This window comes from Epinephelus fuscoguttatus, linkage group LG1, assembly GCF_011397635.1.
Source record: "Epinephelus fuscoguttatus linkage group LG1, E.fuscoguttatus.final_Chr_v1".
Taxonomy (NCBI): Eukaryota; Metazoa; Chordata; class Actinopteri; order Perciformes; family Serranidae; genus Epinephelus; species Epinephelus fuscoguttatus.
Genome location: NC_064752.1, coordinates 28,584,817 through 28,602,020, shown reverse-complemented (window position 1 = coordinate 28,602,020; position 17,204 = coordinate 28,584,817). Strand labels below are relative to the sequence as shown.

The 17,204-nt window shown below is 40.8% G+C and overlaps 1 protein-coding gene across 1 annotated transcript; it reads left to right on the top strand.

Annotated features, from left to right (window-relative positions):
• Positions 1-2,826: 2,826 nt before the first annotated feature.
• Positions 2,827-15,895, top strand: LOC125889710 (activin receptor type-1B-like). Its single transcript, XM_049577804.1, is given in 9 exon segments — positions 2,827-2,920; positions 6,059-6,304; positions 8,383-8,649; positions 8,765-8,995; positions 9,141-9,308; positions 9,853-10,009; positions 10,159-10,283; positions 10,401-10,531; positions 11,917-15,895. Coding segments are annotated over 9 exon segments (1,545 nt in total). The 3' UTR covers positions 12,043-15,895.
• Positions 15,896-17,204: the final 1,309 nt, after the last annotated feature.

Sequence of the window (17,204 nt, the reverse complement as noted above, 5' to 3'; positions counted from 1 at the left end):
GACAGTGGATCAAATGACTGTGTGCAACCTATGGGGCTGAAAAATTATGCCAAAATGAAAGCGCCAAAAACTGCACTTCTTTAAACGGCCACTTGAGGTTGATCCATAGTTAAAATGCCTGACTTTACAGCAGAAATAAACATGTTTACAGCCTGGTACAAAACACGGTTTTGGTCTCTATAGCTAATTTCCCCCTTAATGACAACTGTACGGGGGACTTATCGTTTTTTTTTACTCTCCCGCTTGGAGTTAGGTATAAGGGGTGGACTGCTTTGAGTGACAGACTGTTTGCCGATCGTGTCCTTGGCTTCTCAATCAGATCCACCCCTCGCTCCTCCACAACACCAGTCTCTAGCACTAATATGGTCACTTCTGGCTCCACAAAACCAAGATGGCAATGGCCAATGTGTGAAATCCAAGGCTTCAAAATGAGAGCTGAGGTCACGGTGGCTAAGCCCATTATTTTTACAGCCTGTGTGTGTAATGTGAAAGGTGCTGCTTGTAGAGACTAACAAAAATAGTCACCACCAAAGTCTGCAGTTTCATCAGCTCTATAGAATATTCAAATCTATTTTAGCTCATTGTCTTGGTTTTCCTCTTATCAACCTTGTTTTCAGCCACAGCAGGAAACTGTTTCAGCAGAAAAGCTCTGATAAAGCAACTGTACAACATCTGCTCAGCACCAAACATCAGGCGGACACAAGCTTGTGTTGCATTCAGCAGGTAAAGAGACAGATATGTTTCTCAGGGGGTTGTGGAGAACAAACCAGAGCTGAAACGAAAATGAGCTTTGGATTTCTCCAAATGAATGCTGATGTTCCTCCCTGTCCTCCCAAAGGCTGAGGGCAGCTAACCAAACACCATAACTGAGGACAACAATCCCCTGTCATAAAGTATAAACATGTACAACCAAGTTTGAGTCTAGAGAGTGCTTAAATAGATTTAATTTTAAAGCAAACACCGACAGCACCACCTTGGGACTCTCACCCAAAGACTAGCTAGACTAGTAACAAAAGTACTTCTCCCACCACTCTACAAGAGGTTCCCCTTTAACCCTTTTGAAATCTGGACGTCTGTTTTTGGCTTTTTACTTTTCTTTCTTTTTTTTGCTTATTTCAGGTAATTTTCTTGTTTTTCTTTTTTAAACTTTTTGTTTTTTGCTTGTTTTAAGTTAATTTTCTTGTTTGTTTTTCTTTTTTTACTTTTCTTTTTGGTTTATTTTTGGGTGATTTCTTAATTACTAAAGTTACTTCTTAAAGATTTTTCATATCTTGGTAATATCTGGGCCATTTCATAAATTTCTTATTGCCTTCTTTCCTTGTTTTAAAAAAAATAAAAATTAAAAAATCAAGTCTTAAAGGGTTAAACCACAGGTAAGCCCCACAGTTAATACACTGGCACATGTACAAATAAAGATTATTTGTACTCAACAAATTAAAAATTACATTCTTTATTTGTAGATGTGCCTCTGTATTAACTGTGGAGCTTACCTGGGGTTTAAAGGTTAGCCTCTTGTGGTGGGAGAAGTACACCAGTCTTTGGGTGAGAGTCCCAAAGTGGCATTGTCAGTGTTAAAATAAAATATGTTTAAGCACTTTCTAGATCAGGGGTGTCAAACTCATTGTAGTACATGAACCACACACAGCTCACGGGCTGGACCAGTAAAACTATTGCATAGTAATTTACAAATAACAACAACCCCTTCTATTTTATTTTTTCACTTTTTCAGTGTAAAGAAGCACATTCTGAAAATGTTCATCCATTTACAAAAAAACAATGAACAGCCTGCAATATCCTAAAAAAAATTTTGCAAATTCAACAGTATGTATCAGTTTTTCCACATTCAGTCAGTTTACTTCTCACTTTCATTACATGTGCTTTTTTTCATAATTTTTCACTGAAGTAGAAGCTATAGAAGAAGTAGGTGAAGTCATCCCCTGCCTTACAACCCATTTACAATCTGAAGTTTTGTCAGTGCCTTAGCAACAGGGTTCCTCTCATATTGTTTTAAGATAGAAGTCTGACACAGATTCTTTTGTATCGATGCTGCCGGTTAACAATATTTTGCACACTGTTCCATATCTTTAAATATGACCAAAGTATGTGTTAATTGTTATCTCAGAGAAATGTATTCTGGTCAGGGTGGAAAAGCCTCAGAGACATCATTTTACTCACTGTTTAAATAGCTCCTGACACCTGGCACCTCCTAGCCTTCACAAGTGCGTCAATAGGTGTGCAAAGTCATCTAGTGGGCCGGCTTGGACCATTTGGTGGGCCAGTTCTGGGCCCCACGCTGTATATTTGACACCCCTGCTCTAGGCTTAAACTCAGTTACATGTGCATATGAAGGCTAAAGGTGAAAAGACAGATATGCTCTGTAAGAAAATACTGAAAATGACATATTAGCAAAAGTATCTTTTCCTCCAGAACTCTAATAAATTTGGGGATGATCTTACAGCAATGTGAGCCTAATGACAAGCACAACCTGATGGTGACAAAAGGCTGTTTGGGAGTGACCTCTGTGAACTGTTATATATGAATTAGTCTGTAATGTGCTGCATATCTATCTCTTATAGCACCCTGTCTGTAATATCCAGGATTACAGTACATCCTAATGGGTGTGACCTTTAACATAGATAGATAGATAGATAGATAGATAGATAGATAGATAGATACTAACTCACCTCTGTAATAATCCCCAGTCTGTGTGTGTGCTGCAGCCTGCTGGTGGAACATGTTAGTCAACTGTTCACTGTGCACTGACAGCCTGGTTAGCTGTCATCATCACGCCTCGCCACATCTAACGTTAGCTAACTAAATGTCTTAATGCGATGAGCCGGGAATTCATTGATCATGGCTAACCTACAGATCTCGTTAGCCGTCGTGGTTGTTCAGGCGGTCCTGTACAGAACCTGCGAGGGTGAGTGACTTATAGTTTGTTTTGTTCACAAGCCGCTGCTGTGGTGCTGCTGCCATCATGAAGGCGAACGACTGTGGAGTTAGCTGCTAGCTAACGTTAGCTAGGTTAGCTAGCCTAGCACCGGGACGACAAACTGAATTGACACATAGACTTGAAACCAGGTCAGCCTTAATTTGTACAAACCTGCGTGTTATTTAGATATCTTTCGTGTAAATGTGACAACACACGACATCTCACCGTGTTTCTGTCGTTGTCGAGCCAGTTAGGCTAGTCTGAAACAGCAGTTAGAAGGTGTGTGAGGTAGCATGGGCTGTCAGCTCAGTCAATTATTAGGCTGTAAACACACAGAGTGTTGCTTTGCTCTCAGCCTTATGTAGCAGTGGTTATTTAACTTGTACAGCTAAATATATGGTTGTTACCGCTGTGTGCGACCCTTCCCTTATGTCTTTGTCTGCTGTTTATCCTCTTTGCATCACAGTAATGTTATCCAGAGACACTTGACATGTTAGATAATGATGCCGTGTGTGTGTGTGTCAGGATTTCAGAGTGCTCACATGTTAATGTAATTATCATAGATGTGCTCATGTTACAGACATTAGTAATCTCATAACTGCAGCCCCAGGCACAGATGTGGGGATTAAACGTATGTTGCAGTGTTGCTGTAAACATATATAATACACAGATGTACAACATGGTGTATTAGAACAAATGCACCTGTGTGTGATAGTAGATTAGTACAAAGTTTATCATGATTTGGAGCCTGGTGAGTCTGGTGTGTTCACTCAGAGTCTTCTATAGTGTCATCTGTATTATTGTTTGTGTTAGCATGATCCACTTTTACTTCTGTGTATGAGAGACTAGAAAGTATACATCAGCAGGTTAATAATATGTGCAGCTTGTTATGTTATGGGGCAGAGTAGGAGTGGGTGATATGTATAATATTCTTATTTGTCATCCATGTTTCCTTCCTAAAAACAGTTTATTACATTGCCACAAAAAAGCTAGGGCTGCACCTATCAGTTAAGTTCATTGCCATTTAAAGTGCTGATTGCCTTCTTAATCAATCTTAATTAATCACTTTAGTTCCATAAATTGTCAGAAATTAGTGAACATTGCCACTGAAATTGCTTTTTGTTTGTCCGAGAATTTAAAAATCCAAAGAAATTCAGTTTTCAATGAAGAGTTTGAGAAGGTGGCACCAAATAATCTTTAGTGTTTCTGCTTCAAGATTGATTTAAATGATTAGTTGATTATCAAAGTACTTGCTGGTTAAATTTCTACCAGCTGACTAATTGATCAGATTAGATGATCAACAGAAACAGACCTTCTAGGACAGAGAAACAGACTATAAACTATTAACAAACAATACACAAGCTGCTGGTTTACGGGTCACCCTTTTTTCATATTTTCTTTCCCCCAGCCAGCCCAACCTTTGCACAACAACAGCGCCACACATTACAGAAAAAAGGTTATAATAAAAATATATAAAAAGGACAATGATAACCAATGAAAACAAACATAGTAATGGGTAAGTAAGTAGATGGCCGGGGGAATAAGTTGAAAAGGAAAAAGAGATGAAATAAAAAAAAAATTCTGGTAAAATATAAACTGGAAAAGCCCGTTCCTGAGCTTGTTTATGTTTTGCCATGGTGTTAAGGAGTATAACTTTGCTTTGCATCCCCACACAGTGTAGATATGTATGTCAGTTCTGTTCCCTTTATTGTTCTTCAGAAGTACAGGACATTAAGTTGTTGCTCGGGATGTAAAATGTCATGAAATATGGCATCTCAATCCTGTTGTGTTCTGGTCGTAAACAGAAAGATCACCCAGTGCTCAAGCATCTGATTCCAGTGGTGATATTAATGTAATCGTTGTGTAAACAGAGGTAAACACACAAATTAACTGCAGTGTCTTGCAGTGTCTTGGATATATTTAACTATACTTTAAGGATTTCGGTTCCTAATGCTGATTATTTTTTGTTCTCTGAGGACTCTTTTCAAACATCAGCCCGATGTTGATTATAGTTATGACAATAATAGGCACGGAAAATCTGAAACGTCAGTCTCATTTCATGTTTAGTCAGCATCTATCTTCCTTATTTTTTTGAAAGATAGGTTGTTTTGTTTCTCGTATGACCACCAGCATCTGCCAAGTAGGTGTTGGCATTGTATGAGTCAGCACCACAGAGATGTTGTAACACATTAACTCTACATTTCCCCCGTTTGACGTAATAACTCTGAAGTTCAGGTTCATATGTACATGTTTTCTAACCAGCACATCCAGCACAGACATGCTCTCTGGCAAGGTCATTTTCTGCTGAGAATCCACTGGGGGCTTTTTCAGAATGACTGGAATGTCCCATCATGTCTGTGTCTTAATATTATTACCGAGTTTCAAGAGGAAGTCTCAGTCTGTTGTTTGTCAAAGCCGGTCATTTAATCTCTACTCCTACATGCCCTCACATAAACTCTCCACCCATCCTCCCAAAGCCCCTGCCATCCTACACACACCCCACCCTACCTTGAACACTTCCTCTACTTCCTGACCTCGCCAGTACCATCCTCCGTCTCTCTGTCCTTACCTCTCCAGTTCATCTTTGCAATGCATCACTCATCTGAAAATGTTCCTTTAGTACTTGAAATATTTAGGCAGTGTTGCTGTGAAATATTACTCTAACCTTGCCAGGTGGCTTCCTCAGGTGGGTCTTACACTCACCAAACTAATTGAATCACCATTATCTAAAAGTGAGATGCCACTTGCTACAGAAACCATAACAGAATGTCATCACAGAGTGGTACTAGGAATTGTCCTTTCTGTTTTTGGGCTTCATCCACTGTTGCATATTGTTTGTAAGTGCAGAGCTTATAATGTAATGCATACTGTTACTTATGGCTGCTATTGCCCTCTACTGCGCATGATGTGTACTGTATGTTCCTGCACAGTTTAGAAGAAAAGAAAGTACTTTGCTCCCACATTTGCCCGTTATGTAACAATAAATTCACAGCCTGTAGACACACACACACACATACACACAGTATTCATTAGCTGTGCTTGCAGACGAAAGTCTAGTACTTTTAATCATGCAAACTGTTATGTCTCACGCTGTGTTCCTTCCTTCTGCCCCCTTTGTCCCTGCAGCTTTGCGGTGTAACTGCACCACTGTCCAGTGTGAGAAGACTGGCTTCCAGTGTGAGACGGATGGAGCATGCATGGCCTCCACTTCCCTCATTGACGGCCAAGAGCAGCACGTCCGTAGATGCATCACACGAGACAATCTTGTGCCCCCCGGACAACCGTTCTTCTGCCTCGGTGCAGAGGGCTTGCTGAACATCCACTGCTGCTACACAGACTACTGCAACAGCATTGACCTCAAAGTACCTTCAGGTAAGAGCTCTGAAGTCGCACATGGCTTATACATCATGATCACCAATGCTCTGACCTTAAACCTGGGATATGCAGAAATTTGGAAAAGGCCAATAAACATAAGAATTTAAAAGTACACCCTCCTCCTGCAGTTCTCTCCTCTCTGTCCTAAGCCCCTCCCACCAAACGACCATGGGCATATGCACATGCTTCATACATTAACCGAGTGTTTGCCATACATTGATGCTTTTATTCTTTTTTCATTGTAGAGTTCCACACTTCATTTCCTCAGGCCCTCCCCGCCCACAAATTAGACAAGGATTAGCTAGCCAGCCACTCCACGGTTCCTCCGCCTCACTCTCCGCCTCCATGCTTCACTGGTAGGAGAGTGGGCAGCATCTCAGGGAGCAGACCTTTGGTTGGTGGCTCGAGCAGCTCACATTTGGCCAGTGCATTGCAGCGTGCTGGTGGCCAACAGCAGTGCCAGGTCAAACCTTTGTAACAGCAGCAACAGAAAGTTCACTAATCTGACGTCTTGGAGTCTGGGCTGTCTGGTCTCCCAGAGCTGTGGTTTCCATTTGCTGAATTTGTGATTCTGCGGTCGCTGACTGTGGGTCATTCGGAGCTGGTGCTTACTCTCCTCCCTGCAAAGTGATCTGTAGTGGAAGGGTTTGAGGCGGAGGACTCACTGTGATTCGAGGGTCTCACTAACATTAGCTACGTAAACGTGAACATGAAGCCGCAGCTGTTAGCTTTTGGCTCTGGTTAGCAAAAGGCTAAACTACTTGCAGCATTTTTTCTCCATCTCTGAAATGCTTCACCAGCATTGACACGTCTTCTGTTTGTTTTTTGTCAGACTCTATTATCAGACTCTGTCTTCCTTTGTTAGTTACCTAGCAGTGCAGGCAGTTGTTGCTAATGCTGGAATAGCAACATTCTTTGTAGAATTCTCCACCATTGAATCAAGCTTTCACCGAAGAGACATGCAAGTACATCTGCATTTATAGAACTGCCAGTAGGAACACTCTCTCACTCTCTGAAATAACCTGTGATTGTCCAAAGTCTCCCGTCACAGGCTGGGTTTTCTAAAGCCTGAAAACAGAGCCAAGAGAAGTAATTTTTTCTCTATCTTAGTCCACTTGAATTACATAATGCTCAAGTGAGATTTTTGCCTAGTGTGTCCAAAATAAAACTGTCTACCCATGCTTGAAATTTTTTAATTTTTGTGTGACAGATTAGAACACAAATGTCTATCTATCATGTGACTTGAAGCAAACACATATTACAAAAAAGTGTGTCTTTACCTGGAGTGCCATACATCTAATATTTGCTCCTAACATACAGTGAGTGAGCAAACCACAGGCAGGAACATGTTTCCTCTTTCCTACACTGTTTTATGACTCATGGTTCCTGGGAAGATACATGTTTCCTATGGAGTTCTGTACAGTGTCCAAAAATATTTTGCAGAGAGAAGAGTGTCAATGTAGAACAATTGTGACAGGAAAGTGTGATCAGCATTCATTTCTAGCATGCACAAGAAACACAAGTTCATATGAAGCTTTTAACCAAGAAGCAGCACTTTAAAAGACTGGTATAAACTGATGATAATTTAACCCCAAGTTGCTCTGCTTGTTGTACTGACTCACATACTCTTTGAGTGTGGATATCCTTTTCAGATCTGTGCAACACAGTGTGAAAAGGAGCCAGAAAATCATTTATTTGTCTGAATCAACAATGGAGTTGAGAAACTCAACACGAGCGTCACAAAGACAAAGCACTACTGAAAAATATGAGAAAGGTCAAAGGAGAGAATTAGCAGACCTTTTACAGTGTATGTACGCTGTTAATGCAATTTCAGTACTTACTGCACTGTAAAAGCCTTTTAGTGTAGAGAACTAAGCATCTCGTACTTAAATAACTGGGAATAATCAATAGAAGTTAATGCAAGAGTCAAATGTGGACTCAATGTGCATAACCAAAAGCTTTATACTGTCATTCCTCATGGTCACGAAGCAATTTATATCAGGGATCAAAGTCTGTCTTATGTGTGTACTGAGTACCAGATGTTGCAATTTAATTTTCCATTGGTCTCTCTTCAGTCACAACTCAGTCAGGACTCGGGGGAGGCTACGGCCCAGGTGGAACATGGGGGCTGGTGGAGCTGGTCGCTGTGATCGCAGGGCCGCTGTTCCTGCTGTGTCTGCTGCTGCTGATGGGTGTGTTCCTGTATCAGTACCACCAGAGGGCCTACAGCCACAGGCAAAGGTTAGAGGTGGAGGACCCCTCCTGTGACCACCTCTACCTGGCTAAAGACAGGACCCTGCAGGACCTCATATACGATCTGTCCACGTCTGGTTCAGGCTCTGGTCAGTGGATAATGTAGCTGCAGCTCAGCGCCCATGTTAGAGCTTGAACTTGTTTGAGCTTAATCAAATTAGAAGCAGCAAACTGTTGATTGCTCTTCTCATCTCTTTTGAGCAGGTCTGCCTCTGTTCGTCCAGCGCACTGTGGCCAGAACAATCGTCCTCCAAGAGATCATTGGTAAAGGGCGTTTTGGGGAGGTGTGGCGAGGACGTTGGAGGGGCGGTGATGTGGCGGTGAAAATCTTCTCCTCCAGAGAAGAGCGCTCCTGGTTCCGTGAGGCTGAAATCTATCAGACCATCATGCTTCGCCATGAAAACATCCTGGGCTTCATAGCTGCTGATAACAAAGGTACACACCTGTGACATCACAACATGTTGAAGAATGGATAAATAATTCACAGCTCAGGGTTAATGATGAGTTTTGTTTGTTGTGCAGTACTTCTCAGGTAAATTTCTAATCACTTTGTATCTCTATGTTTCTGTCTCCTGCCCAGACAACGGCACATGGACCCAGCTGTGGTTGGTGTCAGACTACCACGAGCACGGCTCTCTGTTCGACTACCTGAACCGCTACTCTGTCACTACTGAAGGAATGATCAAACTGGCACTGTCCGCAGCCAGCGGCCTGGCACATCTTCACATGGAGATTCTGGGAACACAAGGTGACAGCACCACTTCATCACTGACAGGGCTGGTTGTATTAATTGCTCTTTATGTTCCCCTCCCACAGACTGGCACAAAGCCTCTCATGTTGACAGCTGATCTGTGCCATCTCTTGCAAGACTCTGAGGCAGCTGAACTGAGTCATAAAACAGAAACTGTCTGAGTTACAGTATGTAAATTTTGGTCGACAACATGTTACCCATGAAAAAGGTTAAAATAAGTTTGTAAAATTCTCCATAATTTGCTGTTAATTTGTTAATAGAAAACCAAATAGAGACTGAAATGAACAGAGATAGATAAATAAATATAAGTTCTTGAAGTCAGTGTTTTCATATTGCTTAAAGCACCAAAAAAATACATCTGAAAAACTCCAGAAATTATTACCTGGTTACTCAAGATAATCCACAGACCTTGTTGTGAGCAGTTTCATGTAGGAACTATTTACTTTCTAGCAAACTACACCTGCCAATGGTATCATTGCGCAACAGAAAAAAAGAACTCAGACTTTATGAGTAACTGTAATTTACATTTATGTTTTGATAGGAAAGCCAGGCATCGCCCACAGAGACCTGAAGTCCAAGAACATCCTCGTGAAGAAGAACTGCACCTGTGCCATCGCTGACCTGGGCTTGGCTGTCCGTCATGACTCGGCCTCGGATACCATCGACATTGCACCCAATCAGAGGGTGGGCACCAAGAGGTCTGTGTCAACACACACACACACACACACACACACACACACCTGCAGCTGCTGACCGTCCGTTCTCACAGATATCTCTGACGCCTTTCCTGGAACATCCTTTAACTCTGCACATAATTTTAAACTGGGATTATTGTTACATCTCTCAGGTACATGGCTCCAGAGGTTCTGGATGAGACTATCAACATGAGACACTTTGACTCATTCAAGTGTGCTGATATCTATGCTCTGGGGCTGGTCTACTGGGAGATTGCACGCCGCTGTAATAGTGGAGGTTGTACTCTTTTGTTTTCACTCTGGATACTCAACCTGTGTTGTTTGATTTTTTTATGGATGTTAACAACTGAGATCACAGCACTGATCTGACCCCAACATTTTCCTGTGTTATCAGGTATCCATGAAGAATACCAGCTGCCCTACTATGACCTGGTACCTTCTGACCCCTCCATAGAGGAGATGAGAAAGTTGGTGTGTGACCAAAAGCTACGACCCAACATTCCTAATTGGTGGCAGAGCTACGAGGTATGATCAGTTAAAGCAAAATTTGTCACTGTTTAAGATCTACACTCACACCAGAAGTTAATTGCAGGTTATTATGACATAGGTCTTATTTTTTTTAGGTTTTGCTCATCATTTAATAAACTATAATCAGAACAGCACAGTCATCAACATAATTACAGAGATCTAGGAACGTTGTGACATCACTAAAAAGAAAATGATTGTAATATGGTTAAAATTATTACTAACAAAATATTTGTCACACTGTCTACACTCTTCTGTTCACTGTTTTCCAGTGCCATGAGGGATGCACATTTTTACTGAGGATTAAAAATTATATAAATATCAATAAATAAATACAAAAAATAAACAAAGGATATAATAAATAAATTCTGAAATAGATACATAAATAAACACAGGTATAAATAAATAAATAAAATGATAAAATAAATGCTGAAATAAATACAGGGATAAATAAATAAAATAATAAATAAATGCTGAAATAAATACAGGGATACACAAATCAATAAAAGAGTAAATGAATAAATAACTGTTGAACTGTTAAATGTTGAGATAAATGTATACATTTTAAAATAGATAATTAAACAGGACATAAATAAAGATTTTTAATTAATTTCTATATTTGTAAAACTGCATTTATTTATTTCTTTGCCTGTATGTTAATGTGGTAGAAGGTCCTAACATCTGCATTTACTTCTTTGTGGATTTATTTATTCATTCATACACTGATTTATTTATTGATACTTGTGTATTTTTTGTCCTGCATATTTTGTGGTTACACTCGCTCGTGGTTTATTAGCTTAAACTGTTGACTTATTACAACTAGCAAGATAAATCCACCGGTAACTTGACTTATCGGTATTGGAGCAAATGTTGTCAGATAAGAAACTGGTGCAAAGAAATGCCAAAAATACCATATGTTTGTTGTAATGTAGAAACAGTGTCTTCTTTAAATATTTTACCAAAGAGCATTGACAGGTTTATTTGTCCAACTGTCCAGCACATGTTGGTAACAATACTATATTTATTTCAGGAGTCTTTATTGCAAATCTGCTTACGTGTAGTTCATAACACTCACAAATATAGATTATAGGCTAGGTGTACAACTGTCAGATCATCATGTGTCTTGCCCAATTGGGTTTCCCAGATCTCAGCAATGGCGTAACTGAGTAATGCTGGAAATGACGGCCGAAGCTACTCACATGAGAGCAGTGATGCAATAAACTGAGTTATCCTTTACAACTCCCTTTTAAGAAAAGTGGATGACACAGGGAACACACGGGTCTTTCAAACAAGGCTTCTAACATAAAGCATAGTCATCCTCATAATGATTTATACTGTATTGTAAGTTCATATTCTTATTTGATTCTCCCTCCCTGCTGTTCCAGTCTCTGCGAGTTATGGGCAAAATCATGAGGGAGTGTTGGTATGCTAATGGAGCTGCCCGCTTGACTGCCCTGCGCATCAAGAAGACCCTCTCCCAGCTCAGCATTCAAGAGGACATTAAAGTCTGAGCTAAGTCAGCTGAGCGCTGAGCAAGAGCACTGAGCAACACCCGGCTCCAGACTGTTGGACACTGAGAGGAAGGAGCCGGGCCTTCGACAAAGAACGCACAAAGTAAGAGAAAACGATGGAGAGTCGCACTTTGTAAAATATTACTCCATAGACACTCCTGCCAGTTTTGAAGCCACTTGATTTCTGACAAACCCTACCTCGCTTACCCAGCCAAACTACCAAGAACACCTTTCCTGTCTTGTCCTCAGCTACTGCTGCCCTTTTTGTTCCTCTCTACACTCCGTACTAACAAGGATCCTTGGATTACCTGTGTACTTGTATGCAATCGATAGCAGGATATGTAATTACCCATTTAACAGTTTGAAAATCAGTTGCTGATATTTCCTTAAAGTCTCTATGATCACAGTCGCTTAATAGAAACAGCATTTGCTCTTTTTGTCTTTGAAAATGGGGCCAGCTTGTGGGGGTTAGGAGTGTTTTTAACTTATTTTTTACTTATTCTGTTATTTAAATGACTAGATCTTATTATTGATATATGGGTGTTTGTGAGGCTATTGTGCAGGTTTCTCTGTGCCGCCTACAGCTTGAAGGCACATCACAAACTGCTTAGAAACTCTTCAGAGACAATAATCCATCTGGTACTGCTGCACCTGTGTTTAGTTGTCTGCTGATTATCATGTAAGCATGTACAAAGCAGTTGAGGCAGTTTGTGTAAATGCACCCCGTTGACTTCACAGTTACTGGAGCGTTTGGGCAACTTGCCAAACATGATTTAGCCTTTGGACCACTTGCCTGGAGCCCTTCCCATTAAGTCTTGTAAACCTCAGGTTTTCCTTATGCTTACCAGTCAACATGTTTTTTTGTCTGCTTAGAGTCATCTTAAGCAAACTACGCATTTTGGAATTATTAAGCAAAGTGCATTTTACTGAGGCTTCGTTCACATTGCAGGGCTTAACGCTCAATTCTAATCATCTACCCAAATCTGATCGTTCTGCCTCGACTGTTCACAGTCATGTTTGAAGTGACTCATATCTGACATCAATGTGAACAGATCTCTGCCTTGAAACGCCTCACATGCTGGTTGGAACAACAAGAAGAAAACGTCACATTTGCAAATAGGCATTTGGGGGAAAAAATGAACAACGCAGCGGTGCAAGCTTCACCTCCTGAATGATCATAATTAGTTGTGTGTTTCTGATTGGGAGAGTGTGTAGCGTATTTTTGGAGCAATGGGTGTTTATTTTCAGGATAATGGGCTGTCAGATAAATGGGCTTTCAGTCCACTAGCTCTATTAGCGGCTGTTGTTGGTAGTTCTGTGAAGAGAGAGGTGAGGGTGTGGCCGGGAGAGGAGTCAGCAGTGGTGAAGCCGCAATGTGGAAGGTTTCACAGAGGAACAGTTCCTCCAAACTTCAGCATTTCCAGGGCTACATTGCAATATCTGTCTGCATTACAACAGTGCTGTCACGTCGGCAAGCTGTCCCCATCAGAAAGAGTCTGTCAGTCGGGCTCTATTGGCTGACGACTGGGGCAGCCTACCGCAGCAGCGATATGGCTACAGCAACCTTCTGTAGTTTTGACAAACCGCACAGACACTGTGTGGTGAGTTATCTGTATGTTGACCACCACCAAAAATCATGCCTGTGTGGAAAATCACATGAATTCGCTATGACCTTTCTTACTGTAGTTGTGTGGCCAGTGATTGGATATGTATCGTGTTTAGGACCACATATGATAGTGGTCCAGATATGACTGGAAAAAAAATCTAATTTCAGTGTCCACATGACACCAAAACAATCAAAATTGGGCCACATTTGCTTGTAATGTGAACATAGGCTAAGATGGAGGGTTAAATGTAGAGCCACAGCTGCCATGAACTTGAAACTGTATATTTTGTCCTTGATCTTAGCTGACACGCTCGCGTGCTTTGGACTGGGACACTTCCTACAAATCCCATGTATATTTAAATCATAGTATTCCAGTCTGAAAGCAGCCGCTGTCTCTCAATCAACCCACAGACCATAACCTGCCACAAGAGTAAACGTTGCTCCGGCCTCTTGGATAAGCTGATAAACACGACATTCAGATAACCTTTCGTCCTTTGCAGCAGCAATCCTGTATACACTGTACTTAAACTATGGGGCAAAAATGTTTCATTTTTAATCCCTTTTAAATACACTAACTCCAGGAATCTGAATAATAGTTTGTTTTTATGTTTTTATATCGTCAAAGCATGTTCAATGTTCTTTTCCCCTCAGGGCGTCTTTTCCCTGGCCAAGTATAACTACTGCACATAAACTAGCTTTTTAAGGTGAGACTTGTGTATATAGGACAGTTACATTAGATCTTATGTTGAGATTTAGTTCATGTTTTTAGATGGTCGAATCTTTTATATCGACTTTTTGGTTGGTGGGAAGAAAATTACTTTTGTCTTGCTGTTTGTAAAAAGTTTTATGTACAAATCTACTTTTTGACCTCTGATGTGACATCACTGTATGTGTCAGACACACTGCTTATGTTGACTATAGACGATAGAGTGCTGCAGGGATGATTTTGTTTTGTAGGTTGACCTGGAAGGTAGTGTCGCCCTGGTTCCCTCGTCAAAAAGCCAGTTGGGTTTTCCTATTGGATTTTGGATTATTACAGAAAATAAGCTACAAGTCAAACAAGTGTGATACCTACACGTTTTATTCGGCAAGATAATCCTCACAAATAAGCACCACTTTTATGATTTTTGAACCTAAATTAAATTGGCAGAAGTAATAAGCTAACATAAGGCTATAAACAAACAACATCACGGTCGGTAACTTCATCGTCACCACCACAACGAGGCTGTAAAGCCGCGTTCAGAGCATGGACTGTATAAATAGATGAATGACATGTTTCCACTTCCTCCAATTGTACAAAAATGCAGCCAAAATATCCTGGATATGGCCACTGCCATCTTGCAGTGGTGGTCAAATGGTGGTCATTTGGAGCCAGTGTCTGCGCAGTAGCAATCTCTGCTGTGTTGAGTTCCTGCTGAAAGATCTGTCCAACTAATTACAAGCATCGCTATTGATCATGAGCACACCGATTGACACGCCCAGCTGTCAATCATGACGTCAAACCCCATTTTTATAGTATCAAATAACTCATTAAAACCAGTCTTATTAGAAAAATGAATATCTGAGCAAACATCAGCATGATAAGAACTACCTAAAATGACAGATGCGATCTTTGGGAAAAATTTATTCGACCTGTACTTTGATGTTTTAGTTTGGCCCGTGTTCGTCTGCTAACATGAAGGTGCCAGGCTTTATGAACCTGTACTGCAGCCAGCCACCAGGGGACAATCTACATGTTTTGGCTTCACTTCAGGGAGCTGTTATTTTGTCCATTGTCCATCAATTCCTCTGAAGCTTGTGTTAGCCACAAACTTTATTTCAGGCTTCTAACCAAAAACCTACTCAAAAAACCCACTGACTACAAGACGAGGGAACTGGCAGTGCTAACATGCTAACTCATTTCCAGGTTTTAGGACTCGTTCCTGCAGCACTCGGTTTGATTTTAAATCAATGTTTCCCCCCCACAGCTAATCTTGTTCATCATACAATACCTCCTCAATGTGAACACTGTATGTGGATTGTTTCTGTCTAGCTAACACTGTCAGAGATCACTGTCTACGTTTTTTATGTTTTCAGGAAATAGGTGCACTTTTGTCTTTAGCTGTATGCAAATCCAACAGGTACTGTCTGTGTGTAGTCGTTCCCATGTTATTTATATATGTATGCTGTGAGTCCCTATGAAAGCCTGAAAGGCCACATGTGCACTACTACTGACCTCACAGCATTAAAACCAAATTATTCTCAGAATCATCTCTGGTCATGGCCTCTGGTGTTTATTTAGGATCACACCACTGAAAATGAGAATGTTGATACAAATCATGCCAACCAGTTGCAGTACACTCCGTTTGACTGGAAACTGTAAGGAGAATCTGGCTTTTTCTTTGGGAGAAGAAACTAAATACTACTGAATTGTCTCAATGCTGTCTCACAAATGTGTTTGACCAATACTTTTTATGTTTAAATCGCTTGCCCTCTGCATTGTATTGTTAAAATCTTACAGGATGTTTGTAAGAATGAATAGACTGCACTCGATGCTGTTGTTTTTTGCTGGGAAGACTGGGGAGCTCTACTGTTTGATAGGTGGTTGAATGTCAACCGTATTTATACACTAAAGGGGTGTGTCTGTCAAATTGTTATCTGCCTTACAATGTATAAAATGCATAATGTATTTAAGGTTTTAAAACCTTTCTCCAAGTATCCCCATGGAAGAATAGGAGGGTGTGAATCAAAGTATATTTCTGCTGATTGTGACAACTCCCAGGTCTCTGTCCAATCATGGCAAAGAGACAACTGCATCCATGTACAAACCCCTTCAGGACTTCAATCATGTACCTTCTAATAGAAAGTAATAAATGCATTTGTTTCTCTTTGTGGTGTCTGTTTATTGTATTTTCCTCTTGGCCAACCTTGTATTTAAAATCAATCTGTTTTGTGTTTAGAGATTGTTTCCACAGCCTCCAAGTGACCAACAGATAATACTGGCTTACTGAGCTCAAGTTAAAGGGTTAGTTCACCCCCAAATCAGCAATACATATTATTCCTCTTACCCGTAGTGCTATTTATCAGTCTAGATTATTTTGGTGTGAGTTGCTGAGTGTTGCAGATATCAGCCATAAAGACGTCTACCTTCTCTCCAATACAATGGAACTAGATGGCACTCTGCTTGTGGTGCTCAAAGTGCCAAAAAAAATACATTTGAAAAGCTCAACAGCAATGTCTCTTTACAGAAATCATGGCTTACAGGTCTTTGTACTACGACGCCAGTTCAGCTTACCCAGGATATCTTCTCGGTATCTGGTTTGACTAACCCTAACACTGGCCGTCTGGATAACCGGTGCTACAAAGCTGGTTATCAACTAGTTTAGTCAACTCTGGGTTTTCCTGTCCAGCCACGAGCATGTTCATGTTTTAGAGGCGGGGGTGTTTATTATGAGTGACATCATCAGAACCATGAATGATGTAGGCTACTTCATATCATATGAGATGAAACGGTACCAAAGGTGTCTGGGACTGGGAGACAGTAAAATGTCAGTGGCGTGGGGTGTAAACGAAACAT